This window comes from Calliphora vicina, chromosome 1, assembly GCF_958450345.1.
Source record: "Calliphora vicina chromosome 1, idCalVici1.1, whole genome shotgun sequence".
In the NCBI taxonomy this organism is placed as follows: domain Eukaryota; kingdom Metazoa; phylum Arthropoda; class Insecta; order Diptera; family Calliphoridae; genus Calliphora; species Calliphora vicina.
In genome coordinates, this window is record NC_088780.1 from 125,492,623 (window position 1) to 125,513,253 (window position 20,631).

General features: G+C 28.9%; 1 protein-coding gene across 1 annotated transcript in view; it reads right to left on the reverse strand.

Annotated features, from left to right (window-relative positions):
• LOC135963777 (UNC93-like protein MFSD11) overlaps positions 1-17,816 on the reverse strand; it is a 38,673-nt gene extending 20,857 nt beyond the window's left edge. Inside the window, exon 1 of the mRNA XM_065515754.1 lies at positions 17,589-17,816. Coding sequence (XP_065371826.1) covers positions 17,589-17,675 — 87 coding nt within the window. The 5' untranslated portion in view covers positions 17,676-17,816. The remainder of the gene's footprint in view (positions 1-17,588) is intronic.
• Between the last annotated feature and the right edge of the window lie 2,815 nt (positions 17,817-20,631).

Consider the following 20,631-nt stretch of genomic DNA (forward strand, 5'->3'; position numbering starts at 1 on the left):
GATATAATCATTCGATTGGCAACAAATTCGGTTACCAACACGAATCTGTTTTCTCTGTGTATGGATTTGTAAGCTAATGCATGTTTTTTCTCGAACATACAAAAACCATGTAATCTAATTATCTATGTATCTGAATCACACATTGATAATGCATATTTTGTTATATTTGACTACAAAATGCTTATTTTCCCAATTTTTAATAAAAATAAAATTTTATTGTCGATGGACAATTTATTGAAAACTAGTTGACCTGACAGACGATGTCCTGTCTAAATTAAAAAAATCCTTGTGTTCGATTTGTGAGAAGCGGTTTGAAATGGGTAAAAATAGTTAAAAAGAAAAAAAAAACGTATTGGTGAATGATAATTTTTATTCATATAGGTTTGGGTTATGTTTGATTTACATTTGATTTTAAAATACATATGTACAATGAATCTTATGGTCATAGAGTAAAATATACATAGAAGCGTTACTGAGAGACAAATAACATAAGTTTGTTGTCAAAAAACTATTTGACAATTTAGATATTTCGAGTTTTTATATAAAAAATCGATTTTTGTTCAGAAATATGAATGATCACAGATCGAGCTCCTTTTCTTGATTAAACGCTTATTGGTCAAGTTGTTAGCAAATTTGGATATTGTGAGTTTTTATATAGAAAGATCGATTTTTGTTCAGAAATATGAGTAATCACAGGCCGAGCTCCTTTTTTTATTAAATGCTTATTGGCCAAGTTATTAGCGAATTTAGAATGTAAACAACACTGAAATACATACTTTTAATTAGATTTTTAAAGTTTAGGGAATCCCCTTATCTAAAAAATGGATATTTTCTCGTGATCTCGTTTTCGAATTTTAATTAATAATACTCTGCTACAAAATAACACTTTTTGTCAGAGCTTGAAAAGCGAGGGGTGGTCTTGAATTAAAAAATAATAAAAGTCTTTATCAAAATTTTATTTTATAATGAAGAAAATTTTCTTTCAATAAAGACAAAATTTATAAAGTTATTGAATTAACAAGTTAACACCCCTTCTCAATAACATAATATTTTGTTATTCAATTAAACCTAGAGAGTTTCTAAATTTACAATATTTAATTCTTGATAGTGGTTTAGTAAATACGTCTGCTATCATTTCATCAGTTGAAAGATATTCATATAAAATCATTCCATTTTGCATAAGATCTCTTGCATAAAAATATTTGACATCAATATGTTTAGATCTTGAATTTATTTTCTCAGATTCCAAAATTTTTAAAGTGCTTTGATTATCAACAAACAATTTTGGTATTGAGTCGAGTCCGAAATCTTTTAATAATTGGATTATCCATACAGCTTGTTGGCTAGTTTCAGTTAAGGCTACAAATTTTATATAAAAATATTAAGGAACACTAGATTGGAATAATAAAGACAAAATTTATAAAGTTATTGAATTAACAAGTTAACAGGTTGTAGGCCTAGGTGAGGGCATACTAAAACCATTTTCAAAGATTTTGAAACACCCTCAAAATTTATTTAGTTATTTTGAAAAAAAAAATGTTTTAGAGTAGGTTGTAGTACTTTAGTACCTCTAACTCACACATTTTTATACCGATTTAAAAATTGTAAACAATTATGGATAGGCAAAGAATAAAGCTTTCATAAAATGTATGCATAAAATTTATTTTCCAAAAAGTTGTTTAAGTTTTTATAAAAAGTTTCGCTTTATTTTTCTTACGAATTTTACTACAAACATTTAAAAACAAATTAGCCAAATAGGTGCAGCCGTTTTCCAATTTTAGATAAATCGAAAAAAGTGGGCGTGGTCAATTTTTCCTTCAGTAAAAACTTAAATTGGATAAAAAAAAATGTCTAAATCGGCCCGGCCGTTCTCAACTGATGCAATTACCAACGGACGTCATTTGATTTTTATTTATATAGATTATCATTTCAAAATATCACTCTTCCATTAATTATAATATGAAAACTATGGTTGGATTCTACTTTAGAGCACGATCAATATTTTTTGAATTTTTTAGGTGCATATTATTTAATAATAAATACATGGAAAACCGCCCCTTAATAATAACTGCTGTAAATTTCTTTAAAATCTGAGATGATAGAACTGCTTTTCGCTGGATCATCCCATTTGTTTAATACTTATTATTTAATAGAAAATCAAATTCTGTATTCTACTTTCATTATATGGCTGCTATTGTATTTAAAAAATTATGCAAATTAAAAACTTTCATACAAATAAATCCACCACACTTTCAAATTCCTCAAAACCTTGTAAACCATTATACAATAGGTTTTATGACTCCAACTGCAATAACTGGCTACAATTATTGAAATGTCAACACATTGTAGCTGTCACATTAACAACTGCAAAACGCAATGTAAAACAAATAACCTGTAATTACTAAAATCCATTTTAATTAATTTAACAATCTATTGATTTGCAACTACATATATAATCTAATCTGATTATAGTTTTCTAACCGGTAGACAAACATATATGGTTTTACTAAATAAACACTTCCGTATCATCATAATAAATATGAATTAATAAACAATAATAAAACATAAAACTTAATTAAATCAAATGTTATGCAGATACAGTGATGCTTTACAAATAAAGACAATATATGTATGTATTTATTACTCGTATTAAGTATTTATGAATGATAATTCCCAAAGGCACGTTAACACTTTAATTATGCACGAAGGAACTTAAGAAATGAAATAATAAAAGTACATTTAAATGGAAGTCCCGTGCTATAAAATATTTGAATCAAAATCAACCAACAACCTTGAACTACAGAGAGAACGTAAAGCAGAGTTAAAGAACGAACGTTGAACGTTGGTGGTGGTGATACATTTTAAAAGTATGAATGTTTGTGAATGGTATTTGGGCGGTCTGTGCTGTGTTTTTGCTGCAGACACACTCACTCACATTAGTACAATCGATATATTTAAATAAATAAAAATAAAAAGTATCAATAAAACAACTTACTTTTAAACTTGCAAACAAAAAAGTTTTATTAAATAAGACGAAATAAAACCGGGTATACAAGAATTCTTTATTACTATTTGATTTATTAAAATGGTTTTGAATACAAGATGTTTGGGAGTTCATTTAACTAGATTGTTTAATAAATTTATAAGAGACTTTAATACAAAATTATAATGGTCAAGTTAGACTTTGATATTTGACGTTTTTATTTATTTTCCAGTTTAATGCAGTTCTTTCAAAGTTTGAATTTTGATCATTGCGAGAAATTGATTACTAGTGCTGCCCTCTATATGTGAGGATTAATAACATTCTGAAAGCTTAACTACTATCTATTGGTATTGCAAAGTTTTACAATCTACCCCTTTGAAAATTTAAAAAAAATTGTCAGAATTCGTTGCTTATTTCGTTTTTTAAAATACTTAATTCTGTTATATCTAGGAATCTATTTTCTCTATGCTGTCGTTTATTCCCTAAAACAATTGTCATACATAAATTGTATGGAGTAATTCAATTGATTTCATATCCTATTGAAGCCGGATTGATCCAATGTAGTAATACTGGACCACTTTTATTCTTGATATACACTTATGATATGTATACAAACAATCTCAGTCATACATCAATATTTGCAGATGATACAGCTATTCTAAGCATTCATGAAAACCCTCATACATAAAGATTAAAACGTTTCTTTTGTAAAAACTAAGATCAAACAAATATAGACAAATATTTTAAAAAGCTGAAAGCGCGAAAACATTACACGACTACAAATTCACTCATCTTGTAGTCGACGTCATATTGTTGCCCACTATTATATAGGCGAGAACGTCATTTCATGGCGATATATGCCTACAAGAGCGATAATGTCGCTAAACTAGACGTTGAAATAGGAACTACGACAAGTTCCTTTATGTATCCTTCGACGATATTATAGAAGATTAATTTTACTATATTATCGTCGAGAATTACATGCACAGCAACGTTGTACATTTTGTAACCAAAAATCGCCAAATTGTCGACGATATCTTGAAATCTGTGCACAGTTACATTATTGCTCATAGTGTCATTGATATAGTAACAAGTAAAAGTTATTTTATGTATTCGGTGGCGATATATATTAAGATTAATTCCATAATATTGTCGCTCATGATTATATAGGCGATAACGTATGAGTTTTGTATCATAACAATCGATAAATTGTGGACGGCACTTTCGAACAAATGTCAGCAAAATCGTGCAAATCGAACACAGAACCAATGACAAGTTCTTTTATGTATTCTTCACGAAGAAGATTAATTTTATCATATTATCGTCGAGAATTACATGGACGGCAACATCGTAGATTTTTTCGTCATTTCTTCTCACATATTCATTGAACAACAATGTTTTTATTGCTTCGAAATTGTCGAATTTTGTACAATCGAATCGTCATATGCGGTAAGTTTTGCTTTACTTCTTTTATATGAAAAGAAGTGGCGCTGAAGCTCACCGATTGCTTTCCAAAGCTTATCGGTTTCAACGTGCGTGATATGGTTTGTGCGGTTTTGACGGTTTGGTGATTTTGACACGGAAGACAAAGATCGCCCAAGCCAGCCAAAAAAGTTTGAATACCAAGAGTTGGAGGCATTACTCCTTGAAGATTGTTGTAAAACTCAACAGGAGCTTACAAAATCATTGGGAGCAACTCGAGCAGCAATTATTTGCGAGCAGCATAATACAAAAGCAGGGAAATTGGGTACCAACGAATTGTAGCCAAGAGACCTCGAAAAACGACAAAACTCTATAAAATAAAATAATTTTTAGACCGAATCATTACTTGCGATGAAACATGGATACATTACAATAACCCGTAGCGTAAGAGAATGTATGTGAAGCTCGGCCAACCGGCCGAATCGACACCAAACCCAAATATCCATGGCGCTAAGGTAGTTCTCTGTATTTGGTGGAATACCTCTTAAAAACAATTTAGAATGAAGTGGTTGGGATGTTTTGTCTCACTCGCTTTATAGTCCAGAACGTGCCCCATCCGACTACTACATATTTGTTTTGTTCGATGCCGAACGCTCTCGGATACACTTCACTTTGGCTTGATTCGTTCTTGGCCTCAAAAGATGAGCAGTTCTTTTGGCTCCGAATCTATAATAGCTAAAAATGGCCCTCATTTTGTACAATGTAATCCACCATTACATGGGCGACAGTATTGTAAACTTTGTCGTCAAGTTGCAACAGAATGAGAGAATCATTTTGTCGTCTTTCAAACAAATGTCTCGAAAATTATGTAAGACCACAAGAGCGACAATGTCGATAATTTTCGAAGAGTGACAAGGTAGAAAGAAGACAACGATTAAAACATTTTCGCTCAACTAAGATTTGGCCAACTGGGAAAAATCATACATTTTAATTTTAACATACAGACGTTGATTAAATATGAATGAATGTTTATTACAAATTAATAAATGCATTAAATATTCGTTTCATTAAATGGCATGCAAAAACAATCGTTCGTTTTTATTTCTCAATATACATATAAACCAATAATGTTTATTAAATTAAATCATGATATAAAGTAGCGATACTCGTACATAATAATTTTATTAAGCCGTCAATTTTATTTCTTCAATAAAAAGTTCTGGTATGGAATAGTTAGATAATATGTATGAGATTCATGCAGACATACATAGATTATTGTATCAGAGATAACAATTAATGGGTGTTTTCAATGACAGTTTGGAAAGTACAATACAATGAATAGAAAATCAGAATAAAAAGCCTGGAATACAGGCAAGATGCGTAGGAGAACAAAAAAGTAAAAATTTTGTATTACAAAATTTATATTTATTAGACTATTATTCTTAACATCTTGTAACAATTTTAATATTTTGTTCATACACATGGAAATATCGATATATCGAGCCCTTAGCGCCAAATTATCGTAAGCGACAAAACACAAATTTTACAGGAGAAGGTTTTTTCGATTATTTTGAAATTTATACATAGAATTAAACATTTTATGATGCGATATATTATAATTTTGTTCAAGCTATTTGTCTATTTTTCAAAAATATTTATAAATTTTGACAATTAAAAATTCATGGAATACTTTATTGAAAAATATGACAAAAAATATTTTTTATTGAATTTTTGCATAGATACAAATTTTTCGAATTGAAATAAAATATTTATTTATGAATAGTTTTTAATGAAATTTCACAGTTATGTAAAATTTTCTATTTAAAATGGAAAAATAAAAACGAATTTTGAAATTTATTGTCAGAAATCCCGCAATTCCCAAAAAAGTGTTGAAAAATCCCAAAAATGGAAATTTGTAGTTTTTTGGCTATAATATCCATACCAGGGTCGAAGTTATCGGAATCCTTTAATTAAAAGCATATTGGGCCATCTAAAATCGGTTATTATATTTTATATCGAATATGCGATTTGAGAATTTTAGACCTAAAGTTTAATTTTACATAAAAAATTTTTTTTTCATTCAAAATTTTTTATGAAAACTTAGCTTTCAAAAAGTATAAGAAAGAAATTTTTTCCGATAACTTAAAAAGAAAAAAAGTTATTTTTTCCCAAAAAATTAGCGAAAAATCTGCTTTTCAAAATTTTTTAAATTCAAATGCATATAGCTTTGGACTTAGTCATTTTTTTTAAACAGTTCTTTTCTTATTTGACACATACGTATGTTGTTAGTCCAATGAAGGAAAACTGGAGAAAATCGGAAAATATTTGGATACGCTGTCATCAAAAAACTGGAGTAGGTTGGGTAAAAATGTTGAAAATTTAATTTTCAAATGCGAATATCTCCTAAATTATAAGAGACAATTGATAGCTACGACTAGGTCTTTTGTAGCACTCGATGAAAACATTTTATGTGTGCAATTGTTTTGAAATCGGATCACAAACGAAGAAATAGGATCATTTTAAAAATGTAATATACCCGAGGTGTCCTAATTTGTCAAATTTCATTCAAACCAATCTAACCATTTAGAAGTTACAGATTTATTTCCCTCTTTTTTTCTATACTACTATGTGTCGCTTACGATAAAATTCGTTTACTGTAAAATGTAAACATTGACTTACGATAAAATCTTACCCCCTATAATTTTGAAGTTATTAACAATTTTGATATTCTGAGATCGCTAAAACACCAGTCTGTCCATAAAATTTTAATTTTTGCTTGAATATGTATTTAATATGTATACTTGAAAGTACTCAGTTAATATTCATCGGTATAGATGTCCTATTAAATGTTCTTAAAAATGTCATGGGTTAAACCGTTTTCAAAAAATAACATTTGATCCAAACATGGGTATCAAAAAAAAAGCTAAAAACGTCCAATAAAGTTATGTGTTTTCCCCCTGAGTCCAAAACAATTTTTTTAAACTACTGAACTTCTTATCTTTTTTTTTTGATACCCATTTGGTTCCAACAAATATTTAATAAATTAATATTTTTGAAAATTCTTTATCCTTTAATCCGACCAAGAAAAACTGAGTTCTCAGTGTTACTATCTCTACTTTCACGTATGTTCCTGTTTTTCCATGTGTACAAATGACTGTAACCAGTTTTTAAATTTATATAAAATTAAACAATGATTACGAATAAGGGGGTATAAGTTTTAGGTTTTGAAGTTAGATAAAGTTTAGTTAGCTTCACTTGCAACACAAAATTCCACCCCGAAAACTGGTCAATAAACGGAAAAACTAAACATCATGAATATTTTAAATCATAGATTTTCAGAAACTGAAGAGAACAGTTTGTTCAATAATGGTTGGACATATTTTTCTAAATGCAGTTAAATTAATACAAAAATTTCCACCAAACTTTTTAAATTCTTTAACGGCTTAAACAAACTATTCTATAGCTAAATATCAAAACATAAAATTCCAAAAAAACCAAACACCACATTTATTAGGCAATAATGGCTTTAAGGTTTATTACGAAAATACAAAACAAAATCTATAATTTAATGGTGAATGTTTCATTTTAACATACCAACCAATATAACAACTAACTATTTTAATAATCTTATTTACCATTTTAATACAAGGCTGATTATAGACGATAGAAAAAACAGTATAAATATTTTATAAAACCAAGCAACTAACTTTGTGGTGTTTTATAACAAAATTAAAGAAACAAAAAAAATGTTACTATTTACTCTATAGCTAAAACAACAAAACATTGTAAAACAACACGCCCTGATTGGAATATGCAATGAATTAAAAAGTAATGCAAATTGCTACACGATATTACTACCAGTAATAATGGAAAGAAAAACTTAATTGCGGTTTTTTTGATGGGTCAGGTCGAATAATGGTAACGCTACACAGAGGACATATATTTATTGGGCTTTTTCCAAGGTTGGCTACGGTTACCCCTAAATACGTTTTCAGCTCAACTACTATTACAGCTAAGCTACCATTACCATTGCAAAACTGAGGGCTAACTCCCGCATTCGTATACGAGCGAATACTAATACGAACTTGCTATTTTTTTATTTTTGGGATTCTTTTATATAACTAGCTGAACCCGGTCCGCGTTGCTGGCCTTTAGAAAACATCTGTTTTATATTGCATCTCGATCTTAATATACAGTGTCGGCCAAAGTCGGTGATCCAAGTTGGATCATCCAACCTTAAATGTTCATACATGTGGTGGCATTTCGGCTGGTTCCAAAGAATACAAAAATTCAGTAGGATAATTGACGGCTTGTTTTTCGTTCATTGCTGTATCGTTTTGTATTTTATTGTTTCGCCAGGCACTTTCAATTGTATTTGGTAATCGAGCTTGTTAACATCATAATTTTTTGATGCCAAAATTGCACGTTCCCACAGCCAATCCGGGAGCGATTGGCTTCTAGTCTTTCGATATGCTGTTGAGATGTCTCTGCAGCTCTCGATGAAGATGCACTGCGACGCAATTGCTGAAGCCGTGATTTTTGTTATCTTCTGCGGCTCTACGTCTAGAGCCGCAGTGTAAAATGCATAATCCATCACAAGTGAGAATTGATTTAGAATTTAGTCATGAAATGTTATAAAGGTTGCCGAATTCTTCCGACCAGGGCAACACTGCTCCTGTCAACAGACACTTGTCAGTTGACTCCTGTCAAAATTTTAACAAGCTGTGCAATTTAGTTTGTGTTTGGCAGCCATTGATAGCAGACTACCTCGTAAGCATTGTTTTTTGCGGAAAGAAACCATCACTCAATTCATGGCTAAGCTTGATAAAAACTATGGGAACTCAGCACCATCAATTTCAGTGGTAAAAAAGAGGTGGCCGTACAAGCACGGGAGATGCCGAACGTTCTGGAAACCCACTTGAGGTCTATACACCCGAAACAATTGAAAAAAACCACAATCGAAGATTGAAAGATGACAGCGAAAGGGTACACACATGTGCAGTTTCCTTCCGCTTTATTCTCCGGATTTAGACCCTAGTTACTACTTCTCCATTCCAATTAAACGGCATCAGAGAGAATAATGTACCTGTTGCTGCTGCGGATATTAGAAAGATACAGTCGCTAAAACGAGTGATTTTAATGAAATGATCTTCTTAGACCAGAATATCAATAGTGTTTGTTTTCTTGATTCTAACAGCCATTCTTACCCTAACCTAATAGGATAGAATGAAATGTATATATAAAGTGATTACTGAGAACAACAAAACCCAAGGTCTCTTGTCAAAAAGTAACTCATGCAACTCTCTTCCCTCAGTGTATTAAGAAATTGATCTTCAAGGACATTAGAACATGCAATTGTTGACTTAAATTGTAAACAATACTCTTCGAAGATGTTTTCGTATTTTATCAATCATCTAATTACAGGTCCAACAAAAGTACCTTCTGTAATTTTAGCTAACGAAATTAGGAGAAACACCTTTAGTAGATACTAACAGCCCGGTTTCTTCAACATAGCAAATCAATGAAATCTGACCAGACGTATATTAAAAAAAGTATAGGAAAAATGCTCTTAAATGCAAATATTTGTACATAATTCCGAAGATAAAAAGATACAAATTTGCCATTTCGACAAATTTCAGGTTCCATTTCGACAAGTTAAATGCTAATAAAGGTAAAAAGTTGCCGAATGCAATACTTGCGGACATTTGCTGGTAGAGTAGGCATGTGTTTGAAGGCAAAGATTTTCCTGATGATGAAGAATTTCCAGAAGGTGCAGAACGGCCAGCGGTGAAGTCACAAATTAACATTATGTGTGTTCCAGAAACTGATGACGAACAATCACAATCACCTTTCGGTTTCCCTGCTAATTAGTATGGAATTAAAAATTTCAATTTGTTTCCTTTTTGATGTTCTTCAAAAAAAAAAAACCTAAATATGTATGTATGTCTATGTAAAGAAAGGAATATTTTTTAATGACATAACATGAATGACGATACTTGATATACTTTACAACACAAAATTTAATTAATGCAACCCCAAATGTTACAAACATCATAAAAAATCTAAATATACACCACAAAACCTATTAAAAAATAATATAACGAGTATAGTTTATATAAAATTACAAGTTTTTTTCTTGACGTCATATTACAGCTGTTTACATTTATAGACAAGGATAGATATTAAAAATATCTACATATGTATGTAAGAAGCATGTATGTATTTGGTTTGAAGTATCTATGCATCTGTGAGTATGTCTGTTCAATATAACTGGTATTTTTTTTAAAGACATTCCAATATTTGAATCAAAATTCATTTGACAATTCTCAGTTTACTAACATGCATACGGTGCGATTATTTTTCTTTTGTTTCATTTCAATCACGATTTATGTTAAATTTTTCTTTGTTTTCTTTTATGTTTTTTTTTTTTTTTGTCAAATTGATATTTAGTAAGTTGAAAAGTTTTCTTTTGAGTAAAAGTTTTTCGTTACAAATGGTTTATTTTGCAAAATACAGGGTGGTGGTGATGACGGTAAATTAAGCGTGGGCAAACAATTGTTTTTATAAATAAAATCAGTTTTAGTGGTGACTAACTGTCGCATGTTGCATCTGACGTGATTTTCGTATGGCAAAGAAAATTTCAATTCATCTGCATAATTTGTTTTACATATATGGGCAATTCCACGAGAATGACTACCACAACTGAAAACCCAAAAACTTTTTTTCAAGATGATTTGAATAGGAGAAAATACTAAAATATTACTATGTATGTGTAAGTATTTAAAGCTTACTACATAATTTTATTGGCAAAAATAATAGTTTAAACTGACTATATTTAATTTTTTAATTTAATTGACATGTTTTAGGCTAAAATTGCGGTTAAAACTAAGCTCCCAATTAGCATATAGTATGAAATTAATTTGACTCTAATTGTTTATTCGCTATTATAAAATTGTTTATTGAAACCGAATGTATATTTTCTATTAATTTTTTTAGTTTTTGTATACATACATATATTTACTGAATATATATTGTTTTATTATAAGAGACAAATCTGTCACGTACGATATTAAATTTTATTTATTATAAAATCATCCAAAGATTGTTTTTATTTAAATATAACGGATTGTAAAGGAAAAATATTTCGTTTAGTGTAAGAAATTAAAAGAAAACATAACGCATAGAATAAACACATAGAACGGAAGGAGAGAGTAATATATATGGAAAAATTATTCTCTTTTCACACATACGGGTGATACAATAACAAAATACATGCAATACAATCTCATGAATTAGGTTTTTGACAACAGACTTAGGTTTTTGGCTTTCAGTTACCTATTTAGTTGTTGTCTATGACATAACGCCTCTCAAGATTCGAATATTTTCGCATATTTCTACATGTACCTCAAAATGAGTTCCGTTTTATGTCACGTACAACAACAATATTTCGAATGAAATTTTTATTATTTTAAAATATACTACCCTCTGAATGGAATATAAAGACCAAATTATTTTTCAGATACTCTTATTTTTGCAAAATCTATTCCACTCTATAGGCGTACAAATGTCACGTACGATGATATGGAATTGCCCATATGTAAAAAGTTTGACATTTTTGTCCACTAACATAGATATTTATTTTTCTTTAAAAATATCATTGGACTAATTGAGGTAGGGTTGTCTGGGCAGTTGAATATGTTGAGGTATCATGACCACAAGCTGGTCATACATTTGCTCTATGCGAGACCTTTATATGAGAGTCTTTACAATTTCTCTCCGATTATTATTATTATATACAGTTAGTTTATATTTCGTTTCCAAACTCTTTTCTATTTTAAACAATAATGTCAAGCATTGTAGGTTTTCTCAGTTGTTAAGTCTCGCTGATGAAATTGCTCGTGTTCATTTTATTTTAATTTTATATCTGATGTCTACTAATCCATGATGATTTCTAGTTCATTGTACTCTACAACAAAACAACACAAAAGTAGTTAACAATAAGCTATAAATAACTGTTAACAATTTATAAATTGATATAATTTTAATTGAAATTTATTGAAATGAACTTTACAAAACGAACATACACGTAAATAAAGAGTCATGAAATCTTTTCGTAAAGACAACTTATTGTAACCGTTGTGTATAGACAATTTGTCATTCATCGAATACATTTTGACTAGTTCTCTCAAGCAATCACTTAGATTAGTAAATCTAAAAATAAATCTAATCTTACGTTAATAAATCCACTTTGAACTTTATAGGTTCTAGTTTAAACCATAGATAAATATAGGTACTTAGATTGAAAACTCTTTTGTCAGAGACCTAACTCATTTGTCAAAAACCTAAGTGGTGAGAATGTAGTAGTAAACAAATATGTGAAAACAAAAACAACACTCGTATGCAGCGTTGCCGCTTTGGTCCAAATTGGACCAAAATTGGTAGTTTGAAGTTAACAAATTGACTTTTGGTAGTTTGGTTGGTTTGTTCCGATATTTGTCGTATTTTGGTAGGCTACGATATTTCTGAATACAGGAGTATTTTTAAGAACAAAATAATTAAAATAATAACGAAAAAACTACTTATGTTAAGCCAAAATAATAAAACTACATATTTGCAAAATATGAAGATAGCATTCTCTAAAATATGTAGTTTAGTCATGTAAATGTGTATTTATTTAGTAGTGTTGAGTTCAAAAAATGCCAAAGGGCTCTCAAAACTTTTATTTTCTAATAATATGTGTTAAACTCTGCTTCAATATCATTCTTCCTCTGGATAATTTTATAGCAGCAATAATATAATTTTAAGTTAACTATTAAGTTTGAAACGAATTCATATAGCATTTCTCAAATATTTTAAATTTGGTAGGTTTTGGTAGTTTTTAATTAGAAATTTGGTAGGAAAAATATTTTATGAGTGGCAACGCTGCTCGTATGAGTGATTATTTTTAATATTATGTTTGTTTGAGTTTTTTTTTCTAGTTTCCGCTCTATGTTTCTCTATGGTTTAAAATTCTTGTACTTCAGCTGATTTTACTGTGTAGAAAATGTCTCTCAAAATCAGTGGTTCCAGCTGCAGATATCCAGCAGAAGCAGTTGGAATTGTTGCGAAAAAGACAATAAAAAATAGCATTTCTGCAGTTAGTTAATTTTTCCATACAATTTTTAAGCAATCTGAAATTGATTGTAGATAATTAAATAGTTTTAAAAATGCTTGCTATATGGCCTAAGGAAATATATGTACATATATGCAAATAACGAGGATATTTCATTATTTTACAGATTATGTATTGTCTCTTTGTTTATTACGACTTAGATATCGTAAGCAACCCCTGCATTTTTTTTTTTCAAAAATAACGCAATTTATATTGAGTATTTATATTAAAAATTAAACCTGATTGACGGAATTTGTTTTAAATTGTTTTCAATTCTGTTGAAACAATTCTGTATTTTACCCAGCAGTTTTACAAGTAGTCAATGCTTCCCTTTTTAGACAGTAATTTTCACTAATGCCTGACTCAAATTTATATATTTTGGGTCATTTGAACTGTATGTGCTTAGTTTTTGTATACATCCCTGGTAATATAGCTTGAAGTCAATTGTCACTTTAATATCTCTAAGTAATCTAGAGTGTAGTCACTTTTAACTTTCAGAAGTAATCTATTTAAGAGTCAGTTGTCACGTAACTGACAACTTAAGTTTTTTTAATTGCAGTCTCTTTGTAATCTTTGTAATCTATGTAGGGTCAATTGATCCCCTGCTTAGGAGGTTATTTAAATTTGAACTTTCTTAAGTTTACTTCTATAATATCGGACTAACCGTTTTTGAGTTATCATAAATTATATGGAGAAACATCTAAAAACATTCACAATTTAAGAAAAAAATATTTAAAAAAACAATCTATCCATAGAATTTAAAATTTTTTACCATTTTTGTACTTAGGTAACCATGATGCATCAAATCTATATAGTGGTTAGTGAAGCCTTTTTTTGCTGTTGACCTGTGTAATTGGTAAAGTCACTAGTTCGTGACATGTCCCTAGAACTGCTGGGTAACGAGTCTGCATAAGCGATTGTGTGTGAGTGTGTGTTGATTTACAAATGTATTTGAGTATCAATACACACATACACATCTACACTTGATAACTGCATACAATTGTTGGTGAGTGACTTGATAGCCTTGACGCATGCCAAGGACATTAATAATGCAATTGCAATGATACAATAGCAACACCAACAGCAACAGAAAAGAAGAAAAGTGAAAGATATTAAAAAAAAATGTACTGAAATAAGAATACGAACAAAGTAATAAAACTAGAATTCAAGCAATTTATGCAAATATACAAGGGTAGGCGGAAGATTTCTTTAAAAGATAAATAAAACACTTCGTAGGAATTGTATGACTTTAAAGCTCTTTTTTCATTTTTTTAACTTAAGTAATATAGTGTAATATTCCAAATTAATTGTTTTTTTTTTAAATTGCCTTACAAGTTTATTTTAAACTGTCCTCGTATATAAACAACTGTTTAAATGAGAGGTATGGCGAAACCTCGCATGAAACACGTACTTACATTCCCATTCATTCCACGGAAGGATAAAACTGTGTAGGTTGTGGAAAAATACAAACAAATACTACTTAACTTAGTGTTGCCATATGTAAAGAAATAATTATTAAATTGAAAACAAAACAATTAAGAGCCGAATATAATAGCTGTGCCGAAACTATGATGGACCGATTCGTACCATTTTTAACACAAATTGTTCTTTTATAATAGGAATAACGTGTGTAAAAAATATGACGAAAAGGATTTTTATTGAATTTTTGCATAGATACAATTTTTTCATATTGAAATTAAATTTTTATTTATGAATAGTTTTAATGAAATTTTACAGTTATGCAGAATTTTCAATTTATTTTTTTCAATAATATATAGTACATTTTCTATCTTTTAATAATATATATATAAATAGTTCAAGTTTTATAACTTTTTCTTCTTAATAATAAGTAGTTATAATATTATTGAAGGCAAAATTTTAAAAAACATATTTGAAAATTTTTATAGTTTTAATAACATCTTATTTTCAATTTAAAATTTAAAAATAAAAATACATTTTTATTAAATTTATTATCAGCAATACCGCAATTCACAAAAAAGTGTTGAAAAATCCCAAAAATGGGAATTTTTAGTTTTTTTGGTTATAATATCCATATCATGGTCGGGGTTATCGAAAACCTTTACAAAATAATTAATAACATGTTGGTCCATCTAAAATCGGTTACTATATTTCCATATCGAATATGCGATTTGAGAATTTTTGCCTTAAAGTATTTTGACTGAACCTAGTCCCCTCGGTATCAATAATTTTTAAATTTTTTTCATTTAAAATATTTGATGAAGTTAGATTTTCAAAAAGTATAAATTCATACATCCTCTTAGAAATTTTTTGCGATAACTTAAAAAGAAAATAAGTACTTTTTTCCCAAAAAATAATCGAAAAATCGCTTTTTTAAAATTTTTTAAATTCGAATGCATATAACATTGTACTTAGTCATTATTTTTAAACAATTCTTTTTCAATTTAACACATACATGTGTTGTTACTAGGGTATTCAATCGATTAACCGTTAATCGGTTAACCGATTAATTTTGTACGGTTAACTGTTCGAATAATTTAAAATTGCCGATTTTCAAATAACAAATAAACCGATTAATTTGTTTCGATTAACCGATTAACCGAAATTCCTTTTTTTTGCACTTTTACATATTTGTTTGTATTTATTTTTCCAATTCAATTCAATTACAAATTTCAAATTAAAATTGTATGTATATATTTTTTCGAACATCCAAGAAAAATGTTTAGTGAGAATAATAACTGATGTATTTAATTTACATGTATTTAAAACTTTGTTTGCATTTACATATACAGAACTTAACGAAACTATCAAAAGTATTCAATATCTAAAACAATCCAAAAAGGACACCAATGATATGCTTAGAAAAAACTAAAAAAAACTGAGATATTGAATATTCTTCATCATGCTTTCGATTTCTCCAACATCTACAATCAGCGAGAGAGTCAAGTTTTATTAAATCTAAAGAAAAAAATTGTTTAAATGGAAAAACTTCAATTATATTCTTTTTATAAAAGATTATTTCAGAAGATCTCACTAAAATCCTAAAAAAACTCAAATGTGTATACAAAAAGGAACTCAAATACCATATTTGCTATTATTTTTTGGTTGAATTGTTATGTTTTGTTTGTTTTTGTACACAAAATTCGTGGTTGTATTTTCGATTTAAAATTAAAATGGATATTATTCGGTTAATCGAATAATTTTAAATTAACCGATTATTAACCGATTAAATCTAAACCCCGATTAATTATTTGCTCGGTTAACCGATTAAACCAGAAACCCGGTTAATTGAAAAATCCAACTTTCGTTTATTAAGGGCCACCCTAATATACCCACAACAAACATTAAGTTGGACCTATTGCGTCCGGCCGAATTATAATTATGGCTTGTACGTGGAATTCATTTTGCAGTCCTGGATATTAAATATTCTAACGAATCAGAAAGTGATTCGGAAGATAATAAAGATGCAACAAATTTAAAAGATACCATACAGAATATGTTTTGTTATGATTTATTACTCAAAACATTACTCAACAGTTTTGAGTAATAAATCATAACAATATATCGTTACGTTAATATAGAAAGGCCCTAACTCGTGTTTTTTAAGGTCGAGATTTTTTGGCTAATTATGATAAATGAGCGCATCATTTAGCGAAATAAATAAAAATCTGGGCTTATAAAAAACGAGTTAGGGCCTTTCTATATTAAGGTAACGATATTTCTTTATTATTTTTAAGAAAAATCGTTTTCAAAATCAGTGTTAATTGGTCTCGCGTAATTATTGAAAATCTCGTAATTTGAAAACAATTTTGAAATTTGTCCCGGTTTATGTAAACATAAAACTGGCAACCTTAATCGAACTACTAAGCTAAGCGAGCCATAGATAGGGAGCGCCCTTGTAACTACAAAATTCAAATGGATACAAATGGGAGGAAGTTTTTGTTGTTGTTCAATATGAACTAAATTGTATAATAATGCAATAACAATAAACAATGAAAAATAATAACGAATATAGAATACAGAATGTGGTTGTGGAGAATAAAGAAAACTTACCTCGATATTACCCATTGTTTGGAAAGAGGTGAAGACAAACATGAAACCGAAGCCCAAAATGAGCACATTTACAAATTTTATATCCATGCTGAAGGCAATAATAAATGTCACCCACTACACTAATTGATTATCAAATATTCAACGTAATTTACAATGTTTCTGTTTTGTTAGGTATGTATGTATCTATTTAATTGATGTTTATTTTTGTTATTTACTATATATTTATTAAATTAAATTTTTTTTTCTGTAAAACGTAATTAGATTTTAAGTTCTTTTTAGTTGAGTTTGATATCAGTTGTATGTAGATGAGATGAATGAGAACAACCACTTCCGTACTTGTTGTATTAATTCTTCTACTTGCTTTAAAAATAAACTTAAATTCTGTTGCTATTCTCAATTGAAATTAAAGCAAATTTTTTATTATCAAATTGAATTTTTCTCTTTTTTTATTGTTTAAAAAACACACATTTAATTTAGTAGCGGCGGCGGCTCGGCTCCACCCGTAAATACGATTTTTCTTTTAATAAGTATTTGTTTCACTTAAATCTCATTTGTAAATTTATTTAAACAATTGATTTCTCAGGCAAAATAATATTGAAAATGTTGCTGCATTTAAACGAAATGCAACTTAATTGAATGAATTTTAAATTATTCACTTTTTTATTTTTCATTTGTAAAATAAAAAATGTTTTTTTCTTATTTTCATTAGCAATTTCAACAACAGACACTTGGTGTAATAATAAAAGCGAAATGAATCAAAAACATCCAAATTACATACAACAAATATATTTTCCTCGTTTTTTATTGATATTTATTATTAGAATACATATTGTATTCTTGTTCTTTGTTATTTTTGTATTCATAAAACATTAATCGCACAACATTAATAATGCACTTTAAAATTCCGACTTCTACCTTCGACGTACTTTTAACAACTAATTTTGTTGTGGGAAAATGGCGAGTAATGCATTAAACACATTGAAGACAGCAGGCTTCACGACTTCACGAACACAAATGCTGCTGGCTGAAGTTGCAGCCGTGCGGCAGCCGGTGAATTCTTTTAAAGACGACAGCTTCAAAGTAAACAGCTGATTTATAATTCAGTGATGTCACTTTAATTTTTTACTTTAATAAAAAATAACCGTACAAAATTCCAAAGTAATTAAACGTTAAACAATTATTTTGAGTAAATATATATATGTGGTAATAATTTATGTACCTGTTATTAATTCATTTCAATATGGTTATCAGAAACTTCTCTTAATTAAGTAAAAAAAAATATATTTTTTTAAGCACTAATTTGATTTACATTTTTTATTATATTAGCAACACTATTTCTGTTTTGAAGTTGACAAAAATAGAAATTAGCCTAATTGGGCAGCAGCAGCAAACGAAGTCGTGTCGTCGTGAAGTTGTGCTGTCGTCAAAAGAATCGTCTTCATATAAACGTGTGTATTCTATTTTTGACAGATTGAAGTCGGAAGCCTGCTGTCTTCAATGTGTTTAATGCATAAAAAGTAATTCTGCTCACAGTTTGATTTTTGAAAACAAATTCTGCGACAGAAAACCTCTTCAAACAGTCATACAACGAGTCGCGTGTAATCCTTACCTGTCCGACGAGTAAAAAATCCCTGCTTAATAGTGTTTGTCAAACACGCATGTAATTTAGATAGGCGTGTTTGACGAGTCTGTTTGACAAACATGAAGCATGTTCGCTGCCGTTCCAATCGTTTCCATTCGTGGAAATTGTCGAAAACAAATACAAAATACAACTCTGTACGAACAGCGGAGCAAAACATAATAAAGTCAGATGTAAACAAGAAACAGCTGATTATTAAAATTTTTATACCGAACACTTCCCAAATTAGTTTGTAGTATTAAGTGTTGCAAAGCGTTAGTTTAAACAGCTGTAATTTTAATTTTTCGAATTATATTTACATATTTGTAACTATGTAGTTTAATTTGTTTAAACAAATATTATTTTCAGTTTGATTTGACAGAAATTGCAAAATGTTTGTTTTTTCATGAAAAAATTCTTGAGAGTCATTAAAATTGTTTCAATCAGCGAACATTTTCTTGTTATATTCTTGTTCAAACAGATCATTTGTTCGCACAACAGAAAAAGACCGCCGCACGGTGCTTCGTTACATGGACAAAAAATACCAGAAAAAAAGTTATTCCGAAAAGAAGAAAACACTGTTAGATTCGTAACTAACACAAATTTTATAAAAAAAATATTATTTAACTCGTAACGTATCCGCTAGATGGCACAAAAGTCATACCAATATATTGATAAAAACTCTTAAGATAAAAAGAGTTTTTTTATGTTTTAGAAAAGTAATTGCCAAAAATTTATTTTTCCAAAAATTGGATTATTTTTTCATTTGTAGGTGAAAATATAGGCTATATTTTAAGTATAAAATTTTTGGTATCGATGTTTATTGTGGACTAGAGAAAATATTAAAAAACACGTATTATTTCTGTGGGTTAATTTTTTTTGAACTTTGATGGAATATACCCAAGTATAACCTAATGATACTACCTTTAAAGATTAAAAACGAAATCCACCACATTTTGAGTATAATATACATATATACGCATTTAAAAATAGGGCTAAATGACATTTTTTTTTAACTTTGAAATATATTGCTTTACATAAATAGCTATAATTTGTTTGTTTAGCTATATTTTCACAATTTTTTCTTGATTATAATTTGTAAATTTTTTCTTTGCAAAGTCCATGACTTACAGCCTTTCAAAATTACCTAAGTTTGAATAAAAATACCCAATATTTTTTTTATTTTTATTCCTTTTTTTATTACCTTGTATCCTGCTATATAAAAATAAAAAAATGATCCACCATTTTTTGATCAGAACTGTATTTTTTTGATTTCTTTTGAACCCTTAAAAATTCCAATTTTATATAAAGTTTAATATAGAAGATTTAAGCCAATATATACAAAATGATGAGTTACATGCTGATAGGAAAACTCAAATTGCTTATTCCGATTCTGATTTGGGTTCCGATGATTGTTTTTATTAA